This window comes from Astyanax mexicanus, chromosome 21, assembly GCF_023375975.1.
Source record: "Astyanax mexicanus isolate ESR-SI-001 chromosome 21, AstMex3_surface, whole genome shotgun sequence".
Taxonomy (NCBI): domain Eukaryota; kingdom Metazoa; phylum Chordata; class Actinopteri; order Characiformes; family Acestrorhamphidae; genus Astyanax; species Astyanax mexicanus.
This window is the reverse complement of record NC_064428.1, coordinates 41,500,987-41,522,571: the sequence shown is the minus strand read 5'-3', so window position 1 is coordinate 41,522,571 and position 21,585 is coordinate 41,500,987. Positions and strand designations below refer to the sequence as shown.

At 38.0% G+C, this 21,585-nt stretch overlaps 4 protein-coding genes across 4 annotated transcripts; 1 reads left to right on the top strand and 3 right to left on the bottom strand.

The window, feature by feature from the left end:
* Window positions 1-615: 615 nt before the first annotated feature.
* LOC103025759 (uncharacterized) lies at window positions 616-9,605 on the bottom strand. Its single transcript, XM_022674424.2, has 4 exons — window positions 9,552-9,605; window positions 7,246-7,462; window positions 5,989-6,418; window positions 616-2,176 (listed from the first exon to the last, which is right to left on the bottom strand). The coding sequence occupies exons 2-4, from the start codon at window positions 7,453-7,455 to the stop codon at window positions 1,953-1,955; spliced, it is 864 nt and encodes a 287-aa protein (XP_022530145.2). The 5' UTR covers window positions 7,456-7,462; window positions 9,552-9,605; the 3' UTR covers window positions 616-1,952.
* Window positions 2,898-4,902, bottom strand: LOC125785574 (zinc finger protein 226-like). Its single transcript, XM_049469360.1, has 2 exons — window positions 4,059-4,902; window positions 2,898-3,705 (listed from the first exon to the last, which is right to left on the bottom strand). The coding sequence occupies exons 1-2, from the start codon at window positions 4,609-4,611 to the stop codon at window positions 3,044-3,046; spliced, it is 1,215 nt and encodes a 404-aa protein (XP_049325317.1). The 5' UTR covers window positions 4,612-4,902; the 3' UTR covers window positions 2,898-3,043.
* A 705-nt stretch (window positions 9,606-10,310) lies between the features above and the next one.
* LOC103025451 (zinc finger protein 771) lies at window positions 10,311-15,798 on the bottom strand. The gene is made up of 4 exons (XM_007241220.4): window positions 15,691-15,798; window positions 13,577-13,784; window positions 12,464-12,908; window positions 10,311-11,808 (listed from the first exon to the last, which is right to left on the bottom strand). The coding sequence occupies exons 2-4, from the start codon at window positions 13,778-13,780 to the stop codon at window positions 11,174-11,176; spliced, it is 1,284 nt and encodes a 427-aa protein (XP_007241282.3). The 5' UTR covers window positions 13,781-13,784; window positions 15,691-15,798; the 3' UTR covers window positions 10,311-11,173.
* Window positions 15,799-18,025: 2,227 nt separating this feature from the next.
* On the top strand, window positions 18,026-21,460 carry LOC111193492 (fish-egg lectin). Its single transcript, XM_022674425.2, has 5 exons — window positions 18,026-18,135; window positions 18,700-18,927; window positions 19,502-19,686; window positions 20,674-20,801; window positions 21,139-21,460. Exons 1-5 carry the CDS (start codon window positions 18,081-18,083, stop codon window positions 21,287-21,289), a joined length of 747 nt encoding a protein of 248 aa, XP_022530146.2. The 5' UTR covers window positions 18,026-18,080; the 3' UTR covers window positions 21,290-21,460.
* The last annotated feature ends 125 nt before the right edge of the window (window positions 21,461-21,585 follow it).

The window sequence follows — 21,585 nt, the reverse complement described above, 5'->3', positions numbered from 1 at the left end:
TTTGTGCACATAATTTTTTTTGCCTACTTAACAATAATTATTTGTATTACATTTAACGTACATTAAATATGTACTGCATATCTTCCTATTGTTCTATTCTTATAGCTTGTATGGTGTACAAAGTTCTTGAATTGTACAAATATTGTAATTTGTGGGGAAATAATTTAACACTAAATCAGTGTTTTCCCTTTTTTTTGCATAGTTACATTTTAAATTGAATAAATAGACTTTCAACATTACACTGCTTTCTATAGCCTTGTGTATACTACAGGATTTTTAAATGGTATCAGATTATAAAGAGACTATATACCTTTACTGATTTCTACGACAAATAAAAAAACGTTTAGCGCACACTAAAACACTAAAGATAAAGATACTACACTCCTTCAACCTGCTGTTTAACCAAAACGAACATGACCCAAAACACACTTTTTGCACCACATTAACATTTCCCAAAAATGAAAGAAACAAGAAAATAGGCCCAGCTTGTGTAAATAAATCGGCGTCAACATAGTATGTACAGACTGCAGGGGGCACTGGAGATGGAGAACAGCGGTATGTAGAGGTTACGCCACATTTGACGCATTTAAGCATGAAAAGTAACCCAGACGAAAATATCTGCAAACATGCATGTAATGATTTTATTACAATACAAATACAGAGATTCCTAATCGTCCTCACCAATCAACCTACAAAAATGCACTGTTGTTTTTACTATTCCACTCAACAACAAACACACAAAAACGGTGAACACTAATTTGCATACATCAGGCATAATTTACCCTAATTTACATATATTGATTAGATAATGTGTCTTGAAACAAGGCATAAAACAGTTTTTAAGAACTACTTAAAAAAGGGAAAACTTTAGTGGGTAGTGTACATCCTGAAGAGAGACCGTTGACTGCTAGACAATGCCTGTACCATGCACTCCAGAACAATGGTAAGGCATCATTGGACTGGGAGAACCAGGATGGTCGTTTTGATGAATTTCCCAGCATTCATCAGCCTGACAATGTCTCAATCGTTCCCAGTGATGTCATGAACAAGAACCCTGACAAACATATTGATTCAGTATATTTGTAAATCAAGGGTATTAAATAGGTATTTCTATCCTGCTACTGTTGGGGTAACCATCTCTACTGTCCATGGGAAGCTTACTAATTGATTTTGGAGCATTGCTGTAAGGATTTTATTGCAAACATGAAAGTTCAGGATGTTGAAGACAGGATATTGGTTGGTCACCATGCCAACTCATCCCAAACTTCTCCCATTAAAAGTAGCAGCGTTCAGTCATTTTAGAGAACATAGTTGCACTGCTCCACAGTTCAATACTTGGGGCTTTTCTGCAGTATGAATCCTCTGGTGGACCTTCAGTTTTGACGATCTCGCGAATGTCTTCCCACACTCTGGAATCATGCACTGGAAAGGTCTTTCTCCAGTATGTATTCTCTGGTGGACCTTTAGCTCTGATGCTATGTTGAACTTCTTTCCACACACAGTGCAGTGGTGCGGCCTCTGTCCGTATGTATTCGCTGGTGCCTGTTAAGTGTAGAGGGATCAGAGAAGCTTTTTCCGCAAGTGAGACAAACGAGAGGCTTCTCTCCAGTATGTATTCTCTGGTGAATCTTCACCTTTGAGGAGTGGGTGAAGTGCTTCCCACACACGTCGCAAGAGTATGGCTTTTCTCCAGTATGTACTCTCAGGTGGATCTTCAGGTGTGACTGTTGAGTGAATTGTTTTCCACACTGAGGACATCCGTAGGGCTTTTCTCCAGTATGTATTCTCTGGTGGATCTTCAATGCTGATGAAGTCATGAACTGTCGTCCACACAGAGTGCAGTGGTGTGGGCTCTGCCCGGTATATATTGCTTGGTGCCTATCAAGGGTGAAGAGATCAGATAAGCTTCTTTCGCATATGAGACAGTCAAGAGTCTTCTCTCCAGTATGAATTCATTGGCATTCCTTCAGGTTTGACCACGTTAAGAACTTCTTTCCACAGAGAGGATTCTTGTCGCTGTGAAGCTTTGAGGGTTTGAGGTGGTCTGATTTTGTTGGGAAGCCATCGCTGAGACTCTGATGAGGTGTAGGACTGGCTGAGTTTCGTCTGCTGTTGTCGTCATCTGGTTCTCCTTTAGACACACATCTGATATTATTGGACATTAGTTGAGGCTCATCTGGAATTTCAGAAGAAGAGAACAGAGTTACGTCCAAATCTGTGGTCTACGCTCAAAAGTTAAAACACCTGAAACTAGAAGAGTACATTTCCAAAAGGAACCGGAAACGGTTGTGCAGCTGAAGTGGTTCCCTTTTTTCTGTTGAAATGTTCCTGTTGTAGTATTCCACATGGTTTCTATTCTGTTGGTTGCTATGGTATTCAAGGTGGATGCTCTGATGTTTCTAATTGGTGGTTTTGGGGGGTTACTGTATAGTAGTATAAGGTGGGCACATTGAACACCCAGCAGTACCATAGCAGGACGTTAGTAGCTGGATGCCATGGTGGAAAAAAGTGCAAATTCGATGCCCAACTGTAGTGGATTTTTTTTACTTGCTACATAGCTGCTTTGGCACTGCTAGCTGGTTGCTATGGTGGCTGCGAAGTTTTTTTGGTTCTGATGGTTACTATGCTGAAGCAAGCATCAGTGGTCGTTAGGTGTTTACCATTGTGTTGTTACATGCTTGGTAGATGATCCTTATTGTACTAACTGGGTAAGAAGAAAACCAAAGAAGACTATTATTATAAATACAATCATTTTTAACAAAATATTTTCATGCCACTTATATTTTTATAAATGCAGAGAAAGGTAATGGCTGGATTGTTGTGTATTTTAGCATTCCAGACACTGTACTGATTGCATTTTAAATGTGGGTGAAATAACAGGCAACATGAATCAACAGTAAAATTATTAACTTTATTGGAAATACTCTGCACTTTGTAATCTCTGCATTTTACAACAACTCTCGGATTCCTAGCAAAGTTACTTGGAGAACTGAGGTGTTTCCAGATGTCTCCAGCAGGTTCATGCACTTCTCCATGTGTACCATCAGAGTTGACCTGTATTTAAAGTGCCTTTGTCTACAGAATGCACAAGAAGGTGCAAATTCAGCCAGGACGAGTGTGAGAAGCCTTTACCACAAGTGAGGCAAACGTAAGTCTTTATTTTAGTATGAGTTTTTTGGTGGAGAAGTAGGTGTGACTTTTGTTCGAAGTATCTTCCACACTCAGTACAGCAGAAAGACTTTTCTCCGGTATGAATTCTCTGGTGTTCCTTTAGTGTTGACTCTTTTCTAAACTCCAGTCCACAATCGAAACAATGGTAGTTTTTTCCTAAAGAATGCTTTTTCCGGTGCCTGTAATAGGAGGATCCGTGAGCGAAACCTTTCCCGCAGACGGTGCATATGTAAGGCTTTTCTCCGGTATGACTTGTCATGTGAATCCTCAGTGCCGACAACGTTCTGAACTTCTTTCCACACTCAGTGCAGCCATGGGGCATGCAGTCGCGGTGGAGCTTCAAGTGTTGTAGAAACTTTAATTTTAAAGCAAAGCTCTTGCCACAGGTCGAGCAGCAGTGCTGCCTCGATTCAACAGCAGAAATCTTTAGAGATGTTTGGCTTGACGAGTTACTTTTGCCGGCGTAGGGTGTTTTCTGAGGCCGAGAAGATGTGCTTGTGATGTCGAGGGACATCGGTCTGGGCTTATCTGGAACTTCAGGAGAGAAAAAGGAGAAAAGAACACAGTTACACACAATTCTCTGGGTCAGTTCTGCTTTTACACTGCAGTTTAATGAGCCCCCTAAAGAACTAAGATGATACGTCCTGTCGTCATAACTTACAGGGGCAGAGTTACCTTCCCAAGTGTTGTGCCAAATTCTGTTGTTGTTTAGTGAGGTTGCTTTAGTATACCAGATTTTTATGGTTGTAAAGTGGTTACTGTGGTACCCCAATGTGCCTGGACTGGTGTTCTAGGCAGTGTTTGAGATATCTATTTACTTTAGTGGAAACACTCTAGACTTCTACATTTTACAACCAACATTTTGGGGAAAAAAAAGTCATCCGTACCATTTCCAGATGTCTGCAACAGGAACAGGTTCCTGCAATGCACCATGTGTAAGTTCAGAATTGACCTGTATTTAAAGTACTTTCCGCACTTGGAACAGGTATAGGGCTTTTCTACAGAGTGCGTATACTGGTGACTATACAGCTCGGACGAGTGTGAGAAACCTTTCCCACAGGTGAAGCAAACGTAAGACTTTACTCCAGTATGAGTTCTTTGATGGCCTCTCAGGTGTGACTGGTGTTTGAAGTATTTTCCACACTCAGTACAGCGGAAAGGCTTTTCTCCGGTATGAATTCTCTGGTGATCCTTTAGTGTTAACACTTTTCTGTACGGCTTTCCACACTGAGGGTAGGAATTTTCTACAGAATGAGATTTCCGGTGCCTACTACAGGAGGATGCGTGCGAGAAACCTTTCCCACAGGTGAGACATGCATAAGGCTTTTCTCTGGTATGACTTTTCCGATGAACCTTCAGTGCTGACGCAGTTTTGAAATTCTTTCCACACTCATTGCAGAAATGGTGCATATTGTCATGGAGGAGCCAAGAGGACGACATCTGTTGATGCTCATCTGGAACTTCAGGAGATGGGAAATGGGGAAAAAGAAAAAGAAACAGTTACACGCAATTCTCTGGGTTACCGTCAATCGTCTGTGACAAAATTGACTAAAAGTCTGTACCAAGAGTCTAAACCAAGGTTGATGTATTTGTAAAATTGTATACTGTACTTTTAGTTTGATTAGTTTGGGACTCTGCACTTTAAAGACTCTGCAGTTTAAAGAGCACCCTAAAGAAATTTGCTATGTCTTGTCGTCATCACCTGTGGGGGAAGAGTTGCTTTCCCAGGCTTAGTGCTGATGTACCAGAGTGTAAGCCTCTCGGATTCCTTATATTAGTGTTAAATAAAATAAAAAATTAAATAAGGGTCAATCTACAGTTACAGTAGATACAGAATCACCAGCATCGTAATCTGTTGTACCCATTCTGCTCTGTAATTAATCTACAGTAACAGTAGATACAGAATCACCAGCACTGTAATTTGTAGATTATTTGCAGAGCAGTATGGGTACAACAGATTACAGTGCTGGTGATTCTGTATCTACTGTAACTGTAGATTAATTACAGAGCAGTATGGGTACAACAGATTACAGTGCTGGTGATTCTGTATCCACTGTAACTGTAGATTAATTACAGAGCAGTACGGGTACAACAGATAACAGTGCTGGTGATTCTGTATCTACTGTAACTGTTGTACACATACTGCTCTGTAATTAATCTACAGTATTTCCCAGGTGGTTGGTATGACGTTGCTAAGTGGTTGCCACACTGCTGCTAATGTGTTGCTATAGTATAGTTTTGGGGTTCTTTGCCAGATGGTTCCTATGATAATCTGTGGCCAGAGACGCATTTGACCAGATAATTATTGAACCAGAACGCCTCAACGAGTCCCATCAAAAAGCCCCGGCCACATTTACTACATCACCACCCCTGCTGGAATATACATAATTAACCGTGATACCACACCTGTATGCACAGGTTAGCTGGGCATGCGACAAGAACAGGCTCATGGAAAAAGGTAATATTCATGCAAACTAAACTAGCTGCCTCATCTAGAGTTATGCTGAAAAACCTGGAAAATTCCTACCGTAATTGGTGCCGTCTCCAATGGGAAATGATGCGAGAAATCCCATCACAATTTGAAATGCAAGGTGTGAATGGAGATGATTTTTGGCCATAATTTGTGATCAGATCACCCAACACACATAGTGATGCCAGGTGTGAAAAGGACCATTATCTTCCTGCAGATTTCCAAACACTTAAAACCTCCACCACCATGTTTAACAGATGAGGTTGTATGGCAAAAGAGTGACCTGAACCTCAGTGAACACGACTCTGCATAATTTAGTATCTAATCTCAACTACTAACGAATATACCTGAAAGAGTAATATTCTTCTCATCTTCTTCTTCGGTGACAGCGCTGCCGTTCTGTTGCTCTTCTACTTTGATATGTCCGTCCATCTCCAGCATGTTCCTGCAGTCCACCAGCTTTACTGAACAAGTCAATAACTGAGTCTGAAACATCTGCTGAACGTCATCCTCCACCACCAAGAGATTCCCTTCTGCTGGAGGAGGTTCTTCTTTGTAAAGAGTTGATAAATTCTCTGGCACCGACAGACTGGGATCTTCATGGTCTTCATAGTCTTCATCGTCTGGTTCAGTTTTACAGACCACAAGCATTACCGGTTCCTCCTCCATCTTGACTAAAGTTTGTGAGCTTGCAGTCACGTTTTCGTCGATCTGTAACGGTACAGTGTCTGGATCCCATTTAAAGCTAAAGGACGACGTGCCGCAGTTCTCCAACACCTACATACACAAAAACCAAAATCAGAGTAATTAAAAAGCACTTTTTGGAAAAGTCCTTTAGAGCAGTCCTGATGTTACAAAAATACAGGGAACATGAAACTATGGAACGGCGATGCTCTGAAGATGAAAAATTTCATCTTTTATCATTGACTGTTTATCTACAGGAGGGGTGTCAGGAGGGGTGTCAAACAAATTTTCAACGAGGGCCACATCGGCATAATAGCTGTCCTCAAAGGGCCAGAATTAACTTATAAATGTAACCAAATGTAATATAAAATGAATGTAAAAATGTTTGCTTGTTGCTCGGTTACAACATAAATCCTTTTAGTTTGTCATGTTACGAAATCCAACAACTCAAACTATTTAAGTGAATAAAAAATAATATCAAACACAAGTTATAATATCAACTTTGATCAAAACGTTTGACATGTTGAAACAAGGCTTAATTAATATAAAATCAAAAATTGTGAGCTGCTAAGAACATGTGTGACAGATGTAGCATTCCACAAAAACATTGACTGAAACAGCCTTGCATCAAATTAATGAGATGCTTTGATTACAATAAACATTTGTCTGCAAAATTATTGCAGTAATTTTGATAACACTGCCGCATAATTGTAACTGTAACTTCATGGGCAACACAATCGACATTGTGGGAAATGTAGTTTTTAGACACTAAGACTTTTTTTTTTTTTAGCTCTCGTAGGCCACATAAAAGGACATGGGACCTTGAGTTCGACACGTGATCTACACCTTGAGATGAAGGTCTTAAGATATTACAACGTCATACGTTGAGGATTTTTCCAATCAACAGTAGTTCTCCATACCTCTGTATTGGATGCTCCTCCCCTCCATCGGTTTAGCTCCACCTCCAGTCTGGCCACCTCCTCCCTCAGCTCTGTGATTTCACTCTCTAGATGTTCAACCTCTGCCATGGACAGATCAGTCCCCACACCCACAGACTTATTTGTCCTCTTTGAGTCGTCGCCACCCAATCCATCCTCTCCTGTACTGCAGGACCTTACAGTGGAGAACATCTCTCTGCTAGAGATACCAGGAGAAACAATAATAACTCAACGCCAAAGCCGTCTAACACCACCACCACCTCCCTTGGTAGACTGAGGTTCAATTTCCAATTTGAGCAAGTTCACCACTCTACTACAATCAGAGTTTCTTGGTTTATCTTGTAAATCTCTTACGTTACACTCGTCAAAAATATAGTAAATATTAAAATAAACATTATTTTAACAAAAGTATTAGGCCTGAAGATAAAACTAAACTAGCTCTTTTTTTAAAGTGTATTATTTGTGTCAGCAGTTCTGTTCCAAACAAGGAACCATTCAAACTCTTAAATGAATGTTTCACACTCCATACAACTAGTTGTGTACAACAAAATGTTAAAAACATTTTATGACATTTTTGTTTAATGTATTTTACATTGTGATTTTAACCTTTACATATTTACAACCTTTAGACAAATATGAGCTGCTCACTAGTGCTGGGCGATATGGGAAAAATCATATATCACAATATGGTTTTTTTTTTTTATATCATGATAACAATATATATCACAATATGCCACATTTGAGTATGTTTTCAGTTATTCTTCAAAAAATAGGACAAAATAATATCATTGCTTACTTACTTATTTATTTATATTTTATTTATAAATAAATTAACAAACACGAAAATTATGGTATTTAATCTGTAATTTCAGTTTGTTTTAGTTTTTTTCTTTTAATTACTGTTTTTATTAGTTGAGGAGAACATTCACTTTCAGTTTTCGTTATTTCGCTTGTTTTCTTAAACAATAATACTTGGTTACTTAGCTAACAAAGAAATAACAAAAAAAAAACAAAGAAATGAACAAAAACAACAATTTAAAAGGCCCTAATTTGCATGAATAATTGATGTAATTACTGTAGAAACGATAGGGAAGATAGAAGGTAAGTAGCACGATACTGGGGGTTCTGTATTCTGTATTTTCTATGTTTAATGTTTTGCCTGATTCTTTGTCCTGTAATCATGTTTCTGTAAAGCTGCTTTGTGCCAACACCTGTTGTAAAAAGCGCTATACAAATAAATTTGATTTGATTTGATTTGATAAACACGTTTCTATCGTCCCCACGATACATATCGCCTTTAAGCTTACAGCAGCTTTTATTAAGATAAAATACCATCCATATATTTCATGGTTTATTAATGAAAATTCTGGCTCAAATATTAAAATCACAACAAAATACAACAACTAAGTGTCCTTTACAGCTTTCAGACAGAAACTAACTGCTACAAACTGAATTTACTAACGCTAGCTAGGTTATCTTAGCTCAAACCCAGTTTTATACTAAACAGCTTTATGTTATTATTTGCTTCTACAGATCTGTTCCAAACATTTAACAATTCAGATGATTAAATTAATGTTGGCTAATTGAGCTAACACTAGCTAGATTAGCTTAGCCAGTTTTGGAATAAACAGCTTTATGTTTACTATTTGCTGCTACAGATCTGTTCCAAACATTCAGATTATTAAAATAATATTTTATGTAACTAAATAACTTGTTCTGATTTGATTTCTACAACAATACGTTAATAATTAGTATAGTTGGGAAACGATTGTGTCTTTTATAATACATCATGATTTTAACCTTTAAATATTTACAGTCTTCAGAAGAATAAGAAACAACATGATTGGGTTGCTCACTGAATTTATCTGAATGAATTAAAAAAAAAAAAATGTTTTCTTTTTTTTAGTTTCTGTCAGAAATTTGTAGCTAAAGAACTCTTTGATGTTGCAGTGGTTTTCATATTGTATTTTGTAAAAATACTTCTATTTACGGGAAATCGGTGTAAAATATGAAAATCACCAGACAATTCAACAATAAAGCTTTCTTTATGTACAATTTTCTCACAGAAATTAGAAAACTTGGTTAATTTAGCTAACGCTAGCTAAATAAGCTTAGCTCTAACCCAGTTCTGGGCTAAACTTCTTTGTGTTCTAAATGGAAATTCTCAAAAAAGCAGTTTAAAACCAAGTTTAATCCCCCAAAAACCGACCCAATTCTCTTCAGTGAGCAAAACCGAACTGATATCACCTAAACTTTAAAAAATTTACCTCAGAATCTCAAAAACTCACCAAATCAAGCGGCTAACACACGCTAGCCTCCAGCAGCTACCCTGCGCTTTCAAAATAAAAGCCCCCATATATAACAATATATTAAAGTTTATTGGCGCCACCTACTGAACTACTGGATTCTACACAAATTAGTACATTTATAAATTCATAACAAAACCATCATAAAATAATCAATAACAGTAACGAAAAAGGAAAAACAAACATATGAGAGTTGTTATGACTATATAAAAATAGCTTAATTTTATAATGTTTAATTAGAGGATATTTTATCATACAGTTGAGCTGCAGAACCAACTACAGTCTTTATAATCCCAGTGTTATTGTTAGCTACTTAAGCTACATTTTTACTCTAATATTTTTTTTTATTTGGGCTTGTTATTTTTAATATCCTAATTATTTATCTTTTCATTTGACTGCTTTAAACTTTAGCCTGTCCACTTTTCTTTTTATTCTGAGTTATTTTATTTCTTCTTATTTAAATGTATTTTTTCAAACTCTTTATAAAGCAGGGTGGCATATTATTTAATAATGATAAGACAACAATAAATATACAGCCACTTCAACTGTTTTTCAAAGTAAAAGCCAACACAAATTTAGCATTAATTAACATAAATAATACCGGAATAATATTAATTAAAAATTATATTCAGTCATGAACCAAAGTGCTACATTTATTACAAAACAAGTCTTATAAAGCCATGATTGCTTTTCAAAACAAAGCCAAACAATTGCTTTTCAAAATAAAAGACAACAAAAGTGTACTGTTTGAAATATTTATAGTACCTGTTAATAACAAGTGTATTATGTTGTAGAGTGCAACATAATTGATTAATGCAGCCACAATAATTACAAAATAGGATAATAAGATAATATTTATTTGTCAATAATTATTTCATAGAACATGAAAATAACATGAAAATTCAGTCAAAGTATGCTCTATGCTTCACATTATTTTACATTTCACAAAGTTCAGTAAATACATTTCTTTATGTAATTAGTGTTTTTACTCTTAAGACCGAGAAGGACAAGGAAGTGCTACAATCTGGTGGAGAAGTTACTGGGAAACCCTTGCTGTGTGTAGGTGAACATTATCCTGCTGAAAAATGCTGCCATCAGTTGGAAGTTCGTCATATGAGATGCACCCAAGATCATCAACCACACCAGCAGTTTACAGTGTGAACTTACAGTGTGAACAGTCCACATCAAAGTCAGGATTGTAGCGTCACCATGACACTACATACTCAAACCCGAGCAACATCAAATCCCAAACAAAACCTGAATTTGTTGCTCATCTGGATCAATCCACGTTTTTTGTTCAAGAAACCACTGTAGAATGTTCTAGATAACAATTTATCAAAACTACCGTTCTGCAGTCAGCAGTCTTTTACCAAGAGGTGCACTACCTAAAAGTAGCCTCCAAGAGTCATTGTATTGCCCAGCAGGGGGAGCACTTTTACGCCCTCTTTTTTGTAAGAGCCAGTATCTACTCAGACCACACCGGATCCTGTAATTATTTATGTATCTGCCTGATAATCTGATACAGTACGGCATGATGTCATCCGACCTTTCTCTCTGGTTACATCACATGGATTTTTTTTAATCAAAAAGTGCATATATAATGATTAATAATTATTATTTTGGTTAAAAGAGAAACCCTGTAAATCAGAATTTTCCTCAAAATGTACAGGCCGCCTGTAAGTCCCGTACTTAACTCCGGAATGTACTTGCTGGTGCCGGCGATGGTAAAGCACCTGTGAGAAGCTCTTCCCGCAGGTGAGACATACGTAGGGCTTCTCTCCAGTATGAATTCTCTGGTGAACTGTGAGAGCCTGAGCCCATCTGAAGTGTTTCCCGCACTCGGAGCAGCAGTACGGTTTCTCTCCGGTATGAACTCTCTGGTGGATCTTCAGGTATGACTCTCGGGCGAACTGCTTGCCGCACTCGGTGCACATGTAGGGCTTCTCTCCGGTATGAATTCTCTGGTGAGCTTTCAGGTTGAAGAGTTTTTTAAAGCACTTCCCACAGTGCTCGCAGTAATGGGGCTTCTCTCCTGCATGCAGCTTCAGGTGTCTGATAAAGTCTGGTTTCTGACTGAAGCTTGTACTGCAGGTCAGGCAGCTGTACAGCCTTTTCCCGTCGGTCAGAGTCTGATTAGATATCGGGCTCAATGAGTTGTGTCTGTCATCTGTGTCCCAGTCTTCTCCAGGATCAAAGGACGTGCTCGTGATATCGGAGGACATCTGCAATCGGAGGTCCTCTGGAATTTCAAGAGAACAAAATAAAGTTAGACCGACTTCTGTGGTTTAACAAGAAGAAGAACATTTTTTAAATTCTATTTGGTCTCGACCAGCTTACTGCTTACACTGTGAATAGAGGGGGGTCATTGTGCTAGTGGGCTGAGTGGGAAAGCCTTGTCCCCCCTCGATAAATACATCTGTGCAAGTACAGTAGCCAGAACATGCCAATAAATCAAATTTTATGTGCATTATTGATCCAAATGCAACTAAGTGTGGTTCGACAATGTGTGGGTCGACTTGGTGCAGTTTGACCCGATGCAGTTCCACAATGTGAGGTTCTATGATGTGCGTTTAGACTATTTGCGGTCTGACTGTGCAGTCCGACTATGTGCAGTTCCACTCGATACAGTTCTACTATGTGCAGTTTGACTATTTGCAGTTCGACTGTGCAACCCTTAACTGGCTTCTGTGTCTCAATATTCCAGAGTTTATTTATTTATCTTACTTTTCTATGAAATGTATGATCTTGTTTTAAAATCCCTGTTCTGAATAATAATCCCTTCTTCTCTGTAATTCTTGGACACGTTGTAAATGAGGTTTACCCTCAATGTATTCAGAGATTAAATGAAGATTGATTGATTGATTGACTGATTGACTGAAGGCTAATAAACATACCAGAAGGACCAAAACCATCGCTGTCTTCCTCATCGTCTTCATTGTCGTCACACAGTTCTTCTTCTTGCTCTTCTTCGTGTTCCTCTTTTTCCTGTTTGATCCCTCCATTCAGTCTTGGGACGTCCAGCAGCTGTACTCTACAGATGTTTGGTGAACTCTGGTTGCTCTGCTGGAGCTCGTCATGCTGTACTGCATGAAGTTCTTCTGTCTGACCCGGTTCCTCTTTATAATAACAGAACTCCTCCGGTTCTGGTGGACTGTGGGAGTGTTCACACTGAGTTTGGACCTGATTGGGTTCAGTTTTACAGATCACAGACAGACGTGGCTCATCCTCCAGTTGGGGAAGGGTGTGCTGGTGTGCAGCACCATGCTGATGAATTGGTACAAGTACCGGCTTCGGTTCAGTCTTACAGCGAGGACATGGTAAGCTGGCATTCTCCATGTACTGCAATGACCAAAATATAATACAAATAATAATTAATAATTTATTCAGTCAAAGATTTTTTTGTTTAGTACATCAAATGTCTAAATATTGTTGGACAACTTTTACTAAGAATGCAGGAATTCAGCTACATACCGCTTGTCTAATGCTGGTACAGAAGTACAATCAAAATCCTCACAGCAATGTGAGACTAAAATCTAGTAGAAAATCTTCTATGCACATTAGAGACAGCTTTTAATAACAAAAGCAGGATAAACCCTTTTAACAACCTTGATTTCTGAAGAAACAATGAATGAGGAGCAGATGTCCCAATACCCAAACTTAAGGTGAAGTACTCATGAACTATAGCAACAACCAGCGATACCATAGCAACTGACAATCAACCACTTAGCAACACTTTAAGAACCACATAGCCACATGATGAAAACCACCCTGTGAGATCATAGCAGCCACCTTGCAATATATTTAGACTCATATACCAAGCATTTAGCAACATCATAGCAAACATTAAAACAACGCAACAGCAACCACCTAGCAACACCATAGTAACCATATAGCAAGCACTTAGCAACAACATTGCGTAGGTGTCTGGAATGATGGAGCTTCGTCCAATACTTTTGGATGGGATGAGCTGGGTATTCAGTACAGCTCTTTACAGTAGTTCTCCATACCTCTCTGGTGGATGCTCCTCCCCTCCACCTGTTTAGCTCCGCCTCCAGTCTCATCACCTCCTCCCTCAGCTCAGTGATTTCAGTCAGCAGATGTTCAACATCTGCCATGGACAGATCGGTACCCAGACCCACCGACCTCCTCGTCCTCTTCCTCCAGGGGTCCATTATACCCTTTGCACTGGAGAACATTCCCGCAGTGAACATCCCTCTGAACGAGACAACACAAAGCGATATTAATAAGTTAATACAATTTTTACATTACATTACATTACATTACATTACATTACATTTGGCAGACGCTTTTGTCCACAGCGACTTACAATAGTCAAGTACAATGTAAAATAAGTTTAAAGGTAAAACATCTTTGGATAGGGATAAAAGGAGGACAAAGGGGAATAATAGGATAGAGGAGTGAAGGAGGGGAAGAAGGAAATGAGGTTAGAAGTAGTTAGTGTGTTAGAGGTGTTAAGAGAGTAAGTGCTCTTTGAAGAGCTCTGTCTTCAGGAGTTTATTAAAGATAGCGAGAGATTCTCCTGATCTGGTAGTGGAGGGTAGTTAGTTAGAGGTGTTAGGAGAGTAAGTGCTCTTTGAAGAGCTCAGTCTTCAGGAGTCTCTTAAAGATAGTGAGAGATTCTCCTGATCTGGTAGTGGAAGGTAGTTAGTTAGAGGTGTTAAGAGAGTAAGTGCTCTTTGAAGAGCTCAGTCTTCAGGAGTCTCTTAAAGATAGTGAGAGATTCTCCTGATCTGGTAGTGGAAGGTAGTTTGTTCCACCATTGGGGAACTCTGTATGAGAACAGTCTGGATTGCTTTGTGTGAATGTTTGGCAAAGCAAGGCGACGTTCATTGGAGGAGCGCAGCGGCCGGGAGGTAGCGTAAGCCTTCAGGAGCGAGTGCAGGTAGGAAAGAGCCTGTTCTGACATCACCTTGTAGGCGATTGTAAGAGCTTTGAATTTGATGCGAGCATCAACTGGTAGCCAATTTTCTTATGTTTTGATTATAATTTCCATGCAGTAATCATAGGTTAAACTCACTGACAAAAATAATAAAACATTCCATAGTTTTGCCACAAAAGGGAGTAAAAGTGCTTTTCCCTATGCACTATAAAAAGGCTTTCAGAGGACAATTTTGGGTAGTGTAAGTGATATCATTGTTTGCAAAAAAATCATGAATAAGGAACCAGGACTGGAATCGTTCTGTCTTATAAGTGAGAATCTTTTTGGTATCAGATGATGGTTAGGTTTGAGTATTAAGACTCATGCTGAGCTCTTCAATCCTAGTGATGTGGACTGAAGAGTTCACACTGTAAACTGCTGGTGTGATTGATGACCTGTAGAGCATCTCATACCAATTCAACATTTATGGAGCAGCTGGGATTTAGCTTCAACTTCAACCTATGATTGTAGAGCTACAGGATCTACAGATCCAGCTGTGGCAAGAGCTAACCTTTAATTCTTTCACTCTAATACTGGAATCACGCTAATTTATCATCATTACATTTACAAACACAAAGATTCAATTTGTATATTCAATCAATACAAGATTCAATACAAATATAAAAATAATTGTGGATTATTGTTTATTCTCATTGTTTTTCATTATTGAGTTTGGTCAGTATGTTGAAAACACATCACATATTTCAGTATGAAATAATGCAGAATAAGAATATGAAGAGTATGTTAACACTGCAGCAGATACACGTAATATTCAATCAGTTTTAAGGCAGTACTAATAACAGTATGCAGTAAGCAAATCTAGCCCAAGACAACCATAAATATACATAAATATACTAAAATAAACTACTAGGCAACTTCTGGAACTGTAATGTACCTTATTACAGACAATAATGCTTTGTATTAATGTTTATTAAGTGTACAATAATAATAAAAATATATAACCCATCAATTGTCTTGTTTTCATAAATTACTTATGGAAATGTGGTGCATTTTTCGTGCACTTGGCAACCAAACAACACCTCAGTTAGCAGCGCTGCTAAGGCTAATGCCTATTCCTGACCAATTCGCTCATTTTACACCTTTAAACCTGATCCTAACCCATGAATACTAATAAACATACATTTCTATTAGCGTTTCAGACCAAAAACCACCTCAATTTACCTCAAATCCCGGCGGGAAAGCGGAGACAGGAGGAACCTTCAGATACTGTACAGAACCGGAACCAACGTCTCAACACTTTTCAAAATAAAAGTCTTCCAAAACACAGCAGCAGAGTTAACCCTCTATGCCAGGGGTATTTAATCAGAATTCAGTATGGTCCAATTAGAGAAAATTTCGACAGGCCCAGGTCCGGACCGATTGTTAACTTGTGTTATAATTAAGTGCTATATCCTGTAAGGTTGTTTGAACTGAATGATGAAAAAATAATAATAATAATAATAATGATGATGATGATGATGATGATGATGATGATGATGATGATGATAATAATAATAATAATAAAAATGCATCTCTGGTGAGCTTTTGTTTACATGCCTCCCCTTTCTCTCTCTCTCTGTCACGCTCAGCTTGACTTTAGTTTTCGCCCGTCCTCGTTTTTCTGCCCGTTCTCGGGCTCCCTATCTGTTTATAAAGGCTTTTTTTTAATGCCTGTTAAACCCAGCTGAAGCGCGTTCACGGTTACCTATAAACAGGCATTCTCAATGGAGCGCTGAAACAGGGATTGACCATGAAAATGAATGAGGGAAAGCACAAGGCATCATATTTCACCCCTATTGAGCAGGATATATTAATGTCTGCATATGCAGAGTATGAAATCTTATTCAGACATAAAAGCAGTTCAGCAGCAGCAGCAGCAAAGCAAAGGAGTCAGCTTGGGCAAAAATAGCTGACAGAGTCAATGCGTGAGTTAAAATAAAAATTAAAAACTCACAACAATACACTTAGTGAAAAGACATGGAAAAATATTTTAATTGTTGTTTAATTTAATTGTTAAGTTGTTATTATTTGTAATGACCTTTTAAACAAAACGAACTAAAATAACCTAAGCCACCACAATTAGAAGAAGAGCTGGCGATATTGGTCTTACATCAGCAGTACATATTCCAGCAGTAGTTCCAGCGTTCATGATCTTTACACACACCAATAGCGTTCACCGTGCGGTCAAAATACTGTTGACTTCCTCGCCAAACTCTTCCCCGCACTCTACCATACATCACCTATAAACCTTGGCAGTGCCCCTAAGTGGAAAGTTTCAAAATAAACCAAAATTTTAAAGAAACATAAATAGTTCCAACATTATTATTTAAACATTTTTATTTGTCTTGATTTGTACGCTTTTCTTTTTTTTTTAATAACCTAGGTGTTTTTGTTTTTACTTTTATCAAGGTTAGTTTGCCCTACAGTTGATTATGGTTTTGTAGAAAAAGGCTGAGGTAAGAAAAACAGGAGGGGGGGGGCACCGCCACCTTTTACCCAGGCAGAGGAGCTGGCACTATCACAGAACAGTAGGAGGCCCATCACTCACAGAATAAATATTAGTTTATAGTTCATAAACTGTGAACTGCATTGATATTCTTAACATGTTTAATGCTACTAAAATGATGCAACTAAATGAGCCTCCTGCAGTTGTAAGTTATCTTAATGTTCCCAAATCTTACTCAATGTGAATAAATATCTGTGTTTAACAAAAAATCTAAATTCCTGTTGCAGGATGATGATGAAACATTCTCTTCTGCCTCAGAATGGGAGGATGCTGGGAGGCCTACGGAGGTACAGTATGTTAAATATGTTGATCATAATATTTCATTTGATTAAACATAGTAATGTGTGTGACTGTCCTATAACAGAATGTGACTGATGATCAGAAATCTGATGAGGAACCATCCACCTCCAAAGCTCAGCTTGGAACAGTGAGAATGCTTATGTCTCAACAAATATCAAAACTCAAAACATCAAAACAGGTTTTGATCTTACCCCATATATATGGTATGCAGTAGACTAATAAAGATGGGTAAACAAAGAGGGAAAAACAAACAAGCAAATACTAATAATAGTCACTGAGCAATAATGATATTATAAAATAAATATATAAATATTTTCCTAATAAATAATATTTATTATTTGCTTTAAAAGTACATTATAGCTTCTCTTTTCTTGGGAATTTAATCTGAGCATAAATTGCAAATCATTCAGACGATTTAAAGAAAACATCAGAACATAGTGCTTCCAATCGCTTGATAATTAAATTTATATAAGAAGAATTTATAAGAATTATAAGAATTTATAAGAATTTATATTGTATAAATTAAGTTTTATGATTTTTATAATTGTTCTTCATAAATAAGTAAATAACACTGGACTTTGCTTTGCTTCAGGAAGTAATGTGATAACTTACGGGAAAGTAGAAATGTTTATTTGTTTAGATTTTGCTGTATGACCTTTACTCCTCTTGCTACACTGGTCTTGATTGGTCTGCAACAAACAGGATCAGTATATAACTCTCTAAAATCTGAAGTCACTGAAGTGTTAGTTCAGGGCTGACCGACACCATGAGGACTCTGCTGACTCTCTGCCTGATCATGAACCTCTGGATCACCTCTCTGGGTAAGTGTGTGTTTTTAATGGGGACTGGGTTCGGTGAGATGCTGAATGTTCCTGTAAAGTTCTCTGTAACCTCTGTAAAATAAATCCATTAGACCAAACTACAAACATACTTTAGACTGCAAACTACACCTTAAATCAAAGAAATAGAGAAAAACAACCAGAGAAACAAACTACAGGTTTAAAAACTTCATTTTACTCAACCATCAGGTTAAAACAAGCAGAGAAACAAACTACAGGTATGAAAACTCCTTAAAACTAAACTACAAAATATACCCTACTAACTACACCAAAAAATTCCTTAAACCAAACCAACAGGGAAAACAACCAAAAACATCTACAGGTGTGAAAACTCCTGGTTCAGTTGGGAACTGTTAAGTTTGTGTTTCTTGTACACGCTGAATAAAACGTTAGCAATTTTGTTTAGTAGAGCGTTTTCTGAAAGAGTCAACTTTAAAAGGTTAATTCTCTCAAGTTTTCTGGATATTCTTAGAATGTTGGAGCTATTGAAGTAGATAGTTGGTTCTCATTCCTTTCTGATGGTGGTTTCCTCTGCTGTTCCTACAGCTCTAAAGTGCAGAGTGGTTCCAGGCAGTCTGAAGCAGATTGACGCCGGGAACGGTCAGGTGTTTGGAGTGAACTCAGCAAATGAGATCTACACCCTCTACACTGGGGTATGGACAAAAGTTCCTGGATCTCTGAAGCACGTCAGCGTGGGACCTGCTGGAGTTTGGGGAGTCAGTGCAGGAGATTACATCCTAAACCTTCAGAGAGGGGATTGGGTTGTTGTCCGAGGTAAGCTGGTCTTTGTGTCCTTCACCTGAACTAGGCATGTAGTATCATTTAGAGCAGGGGTCACCAACCTTTTTGAACCTGAGAGCTACTTCTTGGGTACCAATTAATGCGAAGGGCTACCAGTTTGATACACACTCGTGAAATTACAAATTTTCTCAATTTACCTTTAATTATATGTTATTATTAATAATTAATGACATTCATCTATGTGAAGACACAGATATCAATAGGCAACACTATTATTATAAATCTCTGCAAGTGTTTACATTTTATATTATATTTTAATATAATATTACATATTATATTACATTATATTGTATAATAATATATAAACTATAGGCTATCTCTAAGCTAATATTAATGTAATATAATCTAAAATTACATCAATGCAACTGTGATTTAAAAAAAAAAAGAATAGCAACAAAAATGCTATTTTTAGACCAGGCCTGCGGGCTACTCATAAGGTCCTTGCGGGCTACCTGGTGCCCGCGGGCACCATGTTGGTGACCCCTGATTTAGAGGCTTGTGTTGGGACATTTAGGTGAAATGTATTTTGTCTGATTTCAATTCCAAGGCCTCCTGAAGCAGGTGGATGCCGGAGGATCGGTCTTCCCAGCCGGAGTCAACTCAAATGATGACATCTACTGCCTTCCTGCTGAAGGTAGCTGGATAAATATCCAGGGAAAGCTGAAGTACTACAGCTGTGGGTCTTACAGCTGCTGGGGGGTGAACTCTGCAGACAATATCTACATTATGAAGGTGCAGTCACTGACAGATCCTTTCTTTTCTCTTGCTCAATCAAAATTAGAGTGTTATCAGACTTCACTAATCATTGATTATTTAATTGGCTATTAGGACTGTGTACTGCGGCTGTTTAACTGGATTACAAGGTTCATACCCGTTTCAACCAATACATTTCCATGATTTTTTTTTTACAATTTTTTACAATCTTTAATATTAAAATGTGTTTCATATCCTGAGAGCTCCATTGTGTAGAGGCTAAATTACTGAATTAACTCTGAGCTGATGTATTTGTAGCTCAAAATAGATTTTCTCCATCGATAAACTGAAGCACAAAGATTGTAGACCAAATTTCCATGACTTTTCCTAAACTTTCTGGGTATTTTTCCTAAATTTATCCAGAACGAAAATTACTATTTTCAAATTCTATGACTTTTCCAGGCTTTCATGGCTGTATGAACCCTGGGATTAGAACTGTCCCAGACAGCAAAAGCCAGTCTGGCTCCAGTTCCATTAACCCATCTCTGGTTTGAATCTAGTCCCAATTTGCCAAAAAGTCTGGCTTAAATGCTGGATCACATACCTGTTGGCCAAGTATAATATGGGAATTGGCCCAAGCCGAGCATAATGTGACAATTGTCAGAGGCTGCCTGTTTCCACACCCTGGTTGCCAGATATTATATGGAAAACAACCTGTGACATTATCCCAAATTCTGCCTGGCTGGTGACTATTTCTATTTCTATTTATTTCCATTACATTTCCAGTTCCATCACTAAAGTGTAACCTATTGCTGAACATTTTAAATGTAAAATGTTTGACGCTAACTGTGCTAGCTAACATTGCTGAAGAACATCAGGTCCAGTCTTAACGAGGGAGCAGAAGGAGCAGTAGGACCTTCTATGAGGTCATTTTAGGGCATTGATACAAACAAAGGTACACAGTTTTTCATGAATAAAAATTATTACCTTAAGCTCTTTCTGAATTCTGAATCTGCTGTGTTTCAGGGTGTGACCCCAACCAAGTGTGGTGGCTCTTTACAGTGGGAGCAGATAGATGGAGCTCTTTCCATGATTGAAGTTTCAACTGATGGAAAAGTCTATGGAGTCAATTCCAATGGAGATCTCTTTGAAAGGTACTTTTGTGGAACGTTTTTTACTTTTATGTAGTAGAGGCTTAATAATTAACACGATGAAAGCATCTACTGCACGTGTAGGGTGAATTTGGGGTTAACAATACAGGATTTTAGGTCAGATGTTCCAGTTTTTGCAGCAGCTTGGAAGAAAACTGGTGTTTGCTGATGTTTACAATGATCTGACTATTCCCTCACCATGTTAGGAAGGGCTTGTTAATTAGCTAATTTGTTGGATTAGGTGTGTTGAAAACCAGTGTTAAATGTAAGGAGATGCTTTGTTTTCTGCTAAGATCTATAATGACCGGTTTGTCATGTTTTTTTTGTTTTGTTTTTGCAGGGAAGGTGTTTCCTCAATCAATCCTGCTGGCACTAAGTGGCGCCAACTCCCATTGTACCAGAGAATAAAGCACGTTTCCTATGATGGCGGACACCTGTGGCTCATTACCTTAGATAACAGCATCTTGGATTGTACTGATGATCTTAATTAGCAATTAAGTTGTGTTTTTACTCGTTCCCTGCTACATTGGAAATGTGGTCCCCCTCAGTGTAAACCACAACTTAAATAAAGATGAATGAGTGATGATGAGTCATTGATATTTAGACCTTACGTTGCCTGAAAATAAAGAGATATAATAATTTCTTCTCTGATAAACTGACAATTGATTATGCCTTGATTATTAAATCTGTAAACACATTGAAAAGTGTTATAGAATTTGAAAAGCATCTTCATTTGAAGTCCATTTTAAGTGTTCTACCCGTCATTGCTCATGCATTTCTATGCACC